At 35.5% G+C, this 11,930-nt stretch overlaps 1 protein-coding gene across 2 annotated transcripts; it reads right to left on the reverse strand.

Annotated features, from left to right (window-relative positions):
- Positions 1–640: 640 nt before the first annotated feature.
- Positions 641–11,705, reverse strand: LOC145636003 (protein argonaute 1-like). 2 transcript variants are annotated; one of them, XM_081687438.1, is made up of 22 exons: positions 11,563–11,705; positions 9,880–10,586; positions 9,588–9,796; positions 9,355–9,504; positions 9,129–9,262; positions 8,930–9,039; positions 8,445–8,551; positions 8,184–8,322; positions 7,977–8,093; positions 7,152–7,259; positions 6,499–6,570; positions 5,150–5,272; positions 4,808–4,982; positions 4,475–4,734; positions 4,056–4,198; positions 3,903–3,965; positions 3,759–3,822; positions 3,529–3,664; positions 3,371–3,444; positions 3,165–3,259; positions 1,159–1,190; positions 641–1,058 (listed from the first exon to the last, which is right to left on the reverse strand). In XM_081687438.1, exons 2-22 carry the CDS (start codon positions 10,573–10,575, stop codon positions 838–840), a joined length of 3,228 nt encoding a protein of 1,075 aa, XP_081543564.1. In that variant the 5' UTR covers positions 10,576–10,586; positions 11,563–11,705; the 3' UTR covers positions 641–837. The 2 variants fall into 2 exon arrangements, with proteins under 2 accessions (XP_081543564.1, XP_081543565.1); XM_081687439.1 differs by having other exon boundaries at positions 9,880–10,634.
- Between the last annotated feature and the right edge of the window lie 225 nt (positions 11,706–11,930).

Below are 11,930 nucleotides of genomic sequence, written 5' to 3' on the forward strand. Positions count from 1 at the left end.
AAACTCGTACGTACGGACCAGACGAAGAAAAGTTAGAGAAATGAGTGATTTTGATGAAGATAGATGATTTTTGGTGAAATTGATTACCATAGTCAGATTGATTAGGTAAAATAGTTAAATTAGGTTAGTGATTTAATTAGATGTCCAAGCTGTTTAAAGGTAATACTGTCATTCTGTTGACAAAAAGTTACTAAAAGTGGAAAGAAAAAAATTATTGCACATTATAATTAGCAACCAAAAATGATAAATGTTGCAAATAACTAATAACAGAGTTAGTATATGGATCCCACAAACTACCCTAAGAAGAAGGCTAGTCAAACTTTTAGTAGTAGTGGTGTATATGGATTCCACAAACTACCCTAGGAAGAAGGCTAGTAATACTTGGTAGTAGTGGTATTGCCAAGTCTGCCTTGTGACATTGTGTCGTATTTATGAGGGAATGCAATGAGATTTATAGTGCTCATAATCTAGCTGTTAAGACTATAAAAAGGCCTTCGTTATTTCGTTTTTACTAATACCAAAACAAAGAAAAACTAAACTATAAAAAAAAAAAAATAATAATAATAATAATAAAATTTTAAAAAAAAATAAAAATAAAAAAAATAAAAATAAAAAAATAAAAGAGGGAAACCAGCATTCATACAGTTAACCACCACATCAGATTAATCAAATATTTCAGACAAGGTGCACTCAAAGTACTTGAGACGAGTAAAACACTAATGGGTTTCACACACAAATGCAAATCATAACACAGGCAAATAAAAACGTGAAGCAGTATTTCTCCAAACATCCAAGACACAATTCATAAGTTAATTCAGCAAACCATATGGAAGACTTTCAACAGTAAAACATGACTTTCTTGACATTCTCTTTCAGAACAGGAAGAGGACGCACAGCAGCATTAGAAGTGGGCGATCTTGTACTTCGTCCACCAGCAGCGGCCATGCCTCCACGACCAGCAGCAGCCCCACTAGTCATGGAGCCACTGTCTGAGGTCTCTGGCTCCATGTAGAAGCGAGCACGAAATGCAGCAAGATGGGCATAATAAGCCGGTGGAACTGTCAGATAGGTGAAAAATATTAGAATAGGAGTACTGAATACTGAAGTATACCATACATGACTATCATGAAATCAATAAGACAAGGAAGAAAGACTAACCGATTGAAACAGATCGAGTACACCTTGCATATCTGTCAAAAGTTGACACCATCAGCCCAATAGCCAAAAAGAAAGTATGTTTAAAATACAAAGAAAAGAAGAGATTTAAATTTATAAACAAGCACAGATGTCTATTACAAATACAGTTTTCCCTCTCAATTCAACAGTGCCTTCATCAGATAGCTAGCACAGACTTCATGTAAAACTATACAGTTTAAGGCATCTCATGCACAGCTAGAGATAATAATAACCATACCAAGCAGATGTCTATTACAAATTCAGATGGTAGGAAAACTGATTTAAGTAAAAAAAAATCGGAAAAACAAGCTACTCGAAGCTTTTTTGTCAAAATACTAATGTATACACTACAATTGACACTAGTCACAAGCTTAGAACCCTCTCACTCTACTTAAATTACTCAAGTTTGACAACTGATCCAATCTCACTCCTTAGTCCTTACTCATCAAAAATCTTCAAACCTCTTTCCATTTAATTAAAGAACTTAAGCCTTAATGACTACAATACTGTCGAGCTTTCACAATGAAATTCTAACATATGCTACAAATACATGCCTACAAACCTTGTCAAAATACTAATGTACACACTACAATTGACTCTACTCACAAGCTCAGAACCCTCTCACTCTACTTAAATTACTCAAGTTTGACAACTGATCCAATCTCACTCCTTAGTCCTTACTCATCAAAAATCTTCAAACCTCTTTCCATTTAATTAAAGAACTTAAGCCTTAATGACTACAATACTGTCGAGCTTTCACAAAGAAATTCTAACATATGCTACAAATACATGCCTACAAACCTAGTCCTCTCATATCATAATTCAATATTCTGAGCTAAATCAAATCAGAACTTGCAATTGAACAAGATATTGAGGGAGCAATTGGCATATTCTACATAAATTCAAAAAATTCAACAGGCCTTCATTAATACTCAATATTCAATATTTTATTAACCACCAGAGTTGGCAAAATATGTCTCACACCAAACTAAAGAATAAAAACCTAATGTCACACAGATCAATACTCAATATTTTAATTTCTCAACCTCCCTACTCACGAACAATCCCAATCCTCAAAGACAACTACATCAAAGGTTAATCATAAAAACTGAAGGGGGAATATTCACATTGCAGGAAGAAGTGCGGCTAGTGAAAAGAAGATAAAATAATTTTTCTGCATACTAAATTAATCATCATAAAAAAAAAATAAAAAAATAAAAAACAATATATGGAATTTGTTTTCTACAAAAAAGATATACGATGTATATTAATAAAAAAAGGAAAAAGGCAAGAAAATTAAAATTATTAACAGACGTCCAACAGCTACTAAATCAAGGAAAAGGTTTAATAGCAAAATCAATTGACCACTTTATTCCAATTAAGTAGCTGTTTGGTTGACACAAACTCAATTAAGTGGCTTACATAGTCCCACTAGGGGCTAACCAAGTAACTTTAACAAGTCCCCATGAATTTGATTAAAAAATTTAATACCCACATATATACGAATTTCATGGAAATGTTTACATCCTATGTGAAGCAAACGACCACTAGAAAAGCCTTCTTTTCAACCAATAACCCATGAAAACTAGAAAAAAAAATTACATACTAAACCCCTAAACCCTTTTTCAAACTTTTAGAACAGTAAATCTTAAGTACCAAAATTCTTCTTTCTCAACATCTTACGGTCTTATCAGACAAGGAGAGAAGAATTCTCAGCTAAGACTTGGTCTACCAGCAACGAAAGAAATGAAAAGAAAAGGGCAAGCTAAAGAATCATGGGGACTCAAAGCAGTATCTCTACAGTATCTCTTCAGTATAAAAAAAAAATAATAAAACCAATATTGCAACTCCCTCTTACTTCTCCCCCTCTATATGAACTTGTGGGAAGTGGGTAACTTTACTACAGAATACACAGAAAATAAGCTAGTAGGACTAAGAAACACAAACACTATCCAACAGAGAAAATTCAGATAACCCAAGGAACTTACGTATAGCATAGGTTATTCGTCAAGGACTGTAACTCATCAGCTGTAAAGTTATTTTCATCCCACAAGACATGATAATGTGCTGGCCTGCTAGTACCCTACAATCATGAACAGATACAAAGTTAAAATCCAAAAGGCTTTAAACAAATTATAATCCACCATAAGATGAAATATACAACAATTGAGCTCTGCAAGGTGTAAGGAAAAACCTGAATGCCAGCATGACTACATAGGTAAAAGTCAAATTCAGTTGGGTGACATATCTTAGAATCAACAACAGTACCTGTAACATCAAACAAAGCGGGTTCATAAAACAGATTAAAATATTAGATCTGGCCATTCAAAAATAAAAGTACAGAATAATGACCAGGCAATATGTTTCCACTCCTATCAACTGAGTGTCGATCATGATGGTTGTTGGCAAATAGTCTTGTATGATGACGTTTTTGGACCACAACAAATGTCACAGGCGGTTGGTAATCTGGCTCCAACGAAGCACATGCCTGCTAGAACAATGACAAATAAAAGGTCAATAAATGATACCAACAAATTTAAAATTAATGGTGTCAAAAATAAACTAAAGGAAGGAAGTTTGACCTTTCGAATAGCATCAAGTTCATACAGCAACACTTGATAAAATTGACCCTCACTCACCCCATCCCTTCACGCAGATAACAGAAAGGGTCAAGGAAAAAGCACAAGACCAAATCTAACAAACAGAAATAAAATGTAAAAGAGAACCTGTAAAATATGATCCTCAGTGGTTTGTGGCCTGTTGACCTACGGAAAGATATGAGGAGTTCCCTACAAAACAATTTTGAAATGCATAAGCTAATGCCAAATTTATATATCTTGAAAGAAGGGAAAAGTCAGTAGCACAAGCAGCTATAATACTTGATCATTCCTCCGGTAATTTGACCCCTGCTGGGATCTTGCCAGGTTTTGTACAAATCTTGGATCAGCTCCTGACGATGTGCTTGAGCAGATACCAGACCAGCATACTTTGTGACTTCAGGCCAATCTTGAGAGGCAACGACCTGAAACCACAGGACATTTGTTTAAGTTTGACAAAAAAAAACACAAAAAACAAAAAAGCATTACAGCAAACAACTCCCAGTCCAGATCCTAAGACCAGCATACTTCGTATATCAAATATAAACAGGCAAATGTGCAGATTCATCTTCGAAAAGAATTTCAAAATTGGGTCAAAAATTTTATTCAAAGAAGAAATAAATAAATTAATTAAAAAAATAAAAGCAGAAAAGTTAAATATGGATGGGGCAGTATAAAAGAGCAAACGCGAAGATACTTACAGCAGCAATGGATGGACTGGAATCTTCTCCAGGGTGAGGATGGGTAACATCAGCACCAAATATAATTGTTGGTCGGTCGCTGACAAGTGGTATGCGTCTTGATATTGCATCAACAAGGACAGTGTTCCTTCCACCAACCTTCACATTAATTTTCAGAGCAACATTTGCCAAATATTGCTTACTCATCTTAAACACATGTTTGGTCAAGCAACATTGTGAAACAATTCCAAGTTCAGTTTCACAGATCCTTTTCAGATCACCTGAAACAAGAAATTTATCAGTTACAAAATCATTAAAAGTAACTTTATTGCACTCAATAGTAATAGTTATTACCATAGAGAGAGCCATTGTTATCGGGAAGAATGACTATAAGCAAATCAATCTCCTTTTTCTGCTGCTGCGATTTACTCATAATAGTCATGGCATCATGATATCGAGTTTTTAAAGCCTTTTCAACCTGGTCTGGGCGAGCAGAGATACCTGGTAGTACAGGTTCTGGATTGTAGCTCTGAGAATATACACAAGAAAAAGTTTACAAAAAAAAAAAAAAGCCGCATTGAAAAAAATGAAAATAAAAGCAAGGAAAGAGAACATGAATTATAGCATATCATAACATAACAGAAAAATTAAACATTGAGTCCACAAACATCAAAGAATACTGTAGAAGATACTTACCATGCCAGAAATATGACACATTTGCGCAAGCTCAGAGCAGAAACTACGAGCAACACCATCTTGCACATTGCGTGAAAAATTTATGCAGAACCAATTGTTCACTGTTCCCCCGTTAACCATTTTCTGTCGAAAAAAATAAAAGAATAAATACCAATCATGACACAAGGAAGCCTAAATGTATTTTGCTACCTAATTTCAGCATAATCCCTTACCATTATCAACAGGAACAAGCACATTTAATCAAAACAATACGGCAGAACATGGAGAGAAATCATTCAGAATGATAAGAATTCCAATGCATTGATGATATAAGAAAACATTTTACAACATTAGCAACGCAAATATGATACATGTTTCAAAAAAGACATGATTCCACACCAATATGATACATACAAGCATCAGCCACAATTAAAGACTTGAGTACATATTTACTCAAATAACCACCAGACATGAATTCTGCATGTTAAAAAAAAAAAGAAAGAAAGAAATAGATAGATAAATCTAATATATATATATAAAGGGGAGTTTTTTCCCGAGTTTTTAGAGAGCCACGTAGGATCTAATTTCAGCATAATCCCTTACCATTATCAACAGGAACAAGCACATTTAATCAAAACAATACGGCAGAACATGGAGAGAAATCATTCAGAATGATAAGAATTCCAATGCATTGATGATATAAGAAAACATTTTACAACATTAGCAACGCAAATCTGATACATGTTTCAAAAAAGACATGATTCCACACCAATATGATACATACAAGCATCAGCCACAATTAAAGACTTGAGTACATATTTACTCAAATAACCACCAGACATGAATTCTGCATGTTAAAAAAAAAAAAAAAAAAAAGAAAGAAATAGATAGATAAATCTAATATATATATATAAAGGGGAGTTTTTTCCCGAGTTTTTAGAGAGCCACGTAGGATCTAATTTTCTCAGCGCGCCATGTAGGATTATAAATCTTAGTAGTAGCCAATTAAATAAGAGATTATTAATTTCTTTTAGAATTAAATAATTTAAATGTCATGTAAGCAAAATTGGCGAATGAGATTTTTAATTTTAAATTAATTAAATATTATATATTATCTTTTAATATTAGGAATTTTATCTAAATATATAACAAATTTTAGGCTCATAAATACAAAAAAAACATTATTTAAAAAAAAATCAAACAAACCGTGCATCGCACGGGCTTCATCTAGTAAATAAATAAACAAAAATAAGTAACATACATCATACTAGCATAACCTCATGAACAAATATAGCTCGAACCAATTTAAACAGGATCACCTAGAACTGGATAGTGAACAATTGAAAATGCAAAATGAGCCAAAAAATTACTTTGTTCATCATATTCCACTGACCAACTTGGGGTAGACAGTTCTTCTCCCTACCACTATCATGGTATTTAAGCTGCAAAAAAAAAAGAAAAAGAAAGTTACAATCAACAGCATATTTTAGATTAATTTCAGTGAGATGAACCTGCAATGATTTGGAAATTTTGAGCTTTTACCGCCCCCCCCCCCCCAAAAAAAAAAAAAAAAGGAATAAAAAAAAGCATAATGCAGATATTTGTTTTTAATGGAAAATAACCGTAGTATTTTCTTGATTCCATACAAATTCATAGACGTTTTTTAATATACACCCAGGTGCGGTGTACCCACCCAAGATTAGTATTTGCTCTACAATTGATTATTAAATTAACACTAACCACCTAAATGAGAAAAATACCACAAGCACAAATTAGTTACGCGTCTCAACATGCAGGTGAAAACAAAATGGTTCTTTCAAATCATTATCCTCTATGGCTTCACAGCAATTTTTTTAGAAATTACTAATCAAATTTGTTCTTCATAATTCATATAGTCCTTTCTATTATATCTAACTCATTTCAATCCTTGCTAGCTCCTACACATAATGATTGATTTAAATGAACAATATAAACACTAGTAGGATAATATCTTGACCAAATACAACAATTTTACATTACATACCCACGGAGCAGGAAGAACACGTGCTTCAACACTAGCAAGCCTCTCATCAATTTTAATCCCAAATTCTTGGGCATAAGGATCAGCATGATATGCATTGTGATGGACAGTCTGAAAAACAAGCAACAAGGAACAGTGGTAAATTAACAGTGAATAGCATCACACTTGTAAGTTAAGTGCTGGTTGTAACCACAAAAGATCACCAAAAAAAATTTTATATCCATTTGAGGAATACCACTTTCAAACAAAACAAGTCCTATTTTCGTTATATATCTTCAAAAGGTATCAACTTAGTAAAGTGCTGACCGCAACCACAAAAGATCACCAAAAAAATTTTAAATACATTCGAGGAAGACCACTTTAACATGTCATATTTTCTTTACATATCTTCCAAAGATGTCGAATTAGTTTAGCCCACCAAGAAAATCCATAAAATGAGATAAATAATAAAAAGGGCAAACCTCAAACATGAATCCCCATACAAAAAGGGGTATACCAACGTGTTGAGAAAAAAGACAGTTACACAGCCAAGCTAGTACAAGCATGACAATGGTACAAGTGAGCAACAAAGATAGTCAGATAAACCAAGCCACATGCCCACTTTTGATAAAATATGAAGTATGATTTAGGAGGGACAAATTTACTTTTACAAATTACTCAAAACAAATTAAATAATATATATAATTATATATATATATATATATATATATATATATATATATATATATATATATATATATATATATATATACACACATATATATTAAAAGAAGCAAACAATAAGAAGGATCAAACAAAAGCAGGTACAGGAGCACCCATGAGACAAACCTGAACAATGTCACGCTCCCTCTCTTGAGGACGTTGACAAGTAACCTTCAGCAAAGCTGTAATTTGTCTTTCATTTAATCTTTTAGAATATCGTTGCCCTTCAACAATCTTGCAAACCTACATAATAAGGTACCCATCAGACACTCATAGGAGGATTAAATGTTAATTCATACAGACGCAAGAAATGATGACCACACAGCTAACAACCTCCATGGGCAAATAATTTGGCCTCTGTTGGTTTCCAACTTGAAGACATGGCCACTGTGTGTGTTGGATTACAAATCCGTAGGTCTCATAGAAATACTCCACAACTGACTTCATCGTTCCCCTTTCATCAACAGGAAAACTAAACCAAAATAGTAGAAAAAATAGCCATGATCAACATTTGAAAGCATATAAAAAAAACAGAACAGCTAAATCATTTGTTTTTTGAAGCAGGCAAATTGAAAACAATCAGGAAGGCCTTACGTGAGTTCTCTTGTTGCCTGGGAAGTTAGTCCAGAAATTCTGTATTTTCTACGCATATTACCACGGTGTGTAACTTCAACCTTAACCCCTCTTAGAGCCTTCTTAATCTGTTGTCACCAAAAGAAATGAAAAAATAAGAAATAAAATATATTAAGGCAGAGCAGAATAGGGAAAACCATGCGTTAAGTTTTTCCTAGGAAAACATATTATAAGCTAGCCAAAAGGCAATCCGCACATACAAGCATATAATTATAAATGACAACCCCACAGCCTTTTTTCCAAGGAAATTAACACATCAACCACTCCTCAGTTTACTCTCACCATTCCATTCCCATCTTTATCTTCCCAATAACAAATGTCAGAAATTTAAATAAAAAAATAATCAAATGTAAAATAAAAAGGACTAATGGTACTTATTGGGTAAGTGTTATATATACATTTGAGAGAGATGCAAAACACAAAGGGAAAAGATAGAACACACTTGCCTTCACTCGATCAGAATCGGACAATGGCCTAGAAGTTACATCCCGGTTCAGCAGTTGGGTCACAAAGTCAATGACAGGCAATGGCTCAATGAAAGCAGTCGAAGACATATCTGCAAACCACATTAAAATATTTAGCATAAAGGAAGAAAACATAGCTGATTGATATAAATTAAAATACAGGCAGTATCATGAAATTAACCTATATTCAAAGATAGACCCATCTGAGTCGGTCGGATACTCTGATAAAATCCACGCCAGCTTTCTAAACCCTCTCCCAGCGGCTGTCTCCGCCCTAGATGGGGAGAGTAAAAAGAGCGACCTACTGGTGAATAACTGCATATTTGAGATAACAACCATGTAAGTGCAAAAACATAAAGGTAACCGGATACAACAGCACCAAAAAATGAAGCAAAACGAGAACGCACCGCGTGGTGGGCAATTCACGCAATACTATGTCAAGAACCTGGAGAGCCTCCTGAGGTGCATCAGCCTGCCTTCCTTGCAGAAACATCCCCAAATGGTGCAAGTCTACTCGTGCAGCCAGCTTGATCACAACCTTAAACTCTCTCTCTCTCCTGCTACAAAAAATATCATACCTTAACAAATAACCAACCACATCAAACATTTATATAATGAGAAACCAATGTATAGACCAGACCTTGGTGCCCCAGTTCCATCATCCTCGTCAACAAGTGTAATTCTAAATTCTTTACTGGTAAATGGTAGAGGGCCTGCAGTATATAGACTTTTTCTTCCATCATAAGCCGGAAGTCGCCTTCCAAGATGAGATTCTCTATACAACTTCACCAACTGTGCCATAACAGCACGGTTCACACCCCGTGATGTCACCTCTGGCACGATTGAAACCTGTAACAATTACCAATCATGTAAACAGCACATAGAGATACAAAGGAATGAAAGAGAGACAAATAGATAGAGATAGTTATTACATTATATTGGTGCAAATCCTTATCAGGCAATTCAGCAAAAAAGTGATTCGCTTTCACAATGCACCTGGTGCCAGTGCTACCCTTCCCAGGACGAAGGGGGAACCTCACTGACTTGCTACTAGCAGGCAAAGGCTGAATAGCCTGAGAAGATGGCTCTTCAACAGACAGTTGTTCAAACTGCTGCTGAACCTGGGATGATCCAGCCTGCAAAGGGGACACAGACGAACTGGCCTCACCCTGTTCTGCCGGCTTTCCAGGAGTCATCGCTTGAATAGGCTGACCCCCAGGTTGGTAGGAACCCTGGGAAGCTTGGTGCAGCTCGGGAACTGAAGGGCGATAGGACCCACTGATAGGACCACCACCACGGCCACTACCAGCACCGCTACTACCGCGGCGCTGAGGTGGGGCCCCACCTCGTGGATGCTGCTGAGCACCCCTGCCTTGGTACTCTGCAGACCCACCAGACTGTTGCAAGGACATGCCACCACGCTGGCCGCCGCCACGTCCACCACCATATCCTCCACGACCTCCTTGTCCCTGGGGCCCCCAACCTCTTCCTGCACCTGGGTGACCACCAGCAGCTTGTTGTGGTGACATAGATTGACCACCTCCGCCTCTTCCTCCAGTCCCTCCAGCTTGCTGGGGATGAGAGCTCTCTCCTTCCCCATGTTGTTCAGTTCTCTTCTTCCTCACCATTTTGCCAACCGCTTCAACAAATATGAAAAGCTTCAATAAATCACCGAGACAAAAATTACCTATCACATACAACAGCCACCCAGCATATCGATACACTTAGAACAACAAAAGTAAAGCAAAACAAAAATTCCTCCCACTATCAAGAAAACACAAACTTGAAAATAAACCAATAATGAACAACAGAAAAAAGAGCTTCAACAAGTATACAATACATGTTTTACCAAGTCTAGTAAAACGAACAATGATCCAAAGCGATTTCGATTCAATTGACTAATGTACATCATACAACTTGTCGCAAGGGCATGGAATTAGATTAAAGGTAAAAGAGGAAATTTAAATGAGTGCAAAACACACAATTTCATTCCATATGCTCAACCATCATCAACAACAGCAAAGCAAGCAAACAAAACAAAGTTGGAAAAACGACATAAATAGTAACAATGCCATCATTCTCAAGCCAAAAAAAGACACTTTATGAATGTGTACACAGAATCAAAATTACACAAACAGCAACAGCATAAACACAACACAACACCAAAAAAAAAAAAAAAAAAAAAAAAAAAAAAAAAAAAAACACCATTAAAATCAAAACACACAAAAACACAAATTTTTATAACCAGAATTCAAAACATCATCAAATCAAAAGTCACAAATTTCAATATCGCACAATTCAAACCAAACAAGTACACAGCCGATAAAAAAAATAACCAAACCCTAACCCAAAAATTCCCCAAAAGTAACCCTATAATCGCACAAAACCAACAAAATCAAACATCAAAAACATCAACAAAAAACACAAAATTAGATCCAAATTGCGAAGAAAAACACAACGATCTTACAAAACTCAAACAAACCCAGAACAACAACTTAGGGCAAAAAAAAACCGCCTTTAAAATCGGAATGCAAGCAATTCAACAAAATCACAGAAGAGATAAACTAGATCCATGAAATCAGAGCAAAAATACAGCAAAAATTGAAGAAAAATACCGCTGATTTGACCTAAAAAGACACAATTTTTACACTATCGGAAACAATTTCCTCTCGCCGCCGAGTACCCGACAGAGAGTGGAGAGAGAGCGAAAAGGAGGAGAGAGAAAATAGCTAAAATAAATTAAAAACGGCGTCTTCTAACCAAATGCCAATAATCTACGAAGAAATGCAGTATATAAAGCCAGCAATGGGGTTGTGAAATGACCATTTTACCCCTTAAAGGATTTGTTTTTAAGTGTTTGGATGAATGTGTTTGGTGATGATGTGGGAGTGGCAGGATTGGAAGAAGTGACCCCAATGGGATTATGTGTGGGACCTCTTAGTTGGTGATGTGGAATTATGTGAGTACGTGGCATTGCATAAAT

This window comes from Chenopodium album, chromosome 6 (assembly GCF_948465745.1).
Source record: "Chenopodium album chromosome 6, dcCheAlbu1.1, whole genome shotgun sequence".
Taxonomy (NCBI): Eukaryota; Viridiplantae; Streptophyta; class Magnoliopsida; order Caryophyllales; family Amaranthaceae; genus Chenopodium; species Chenopodium album.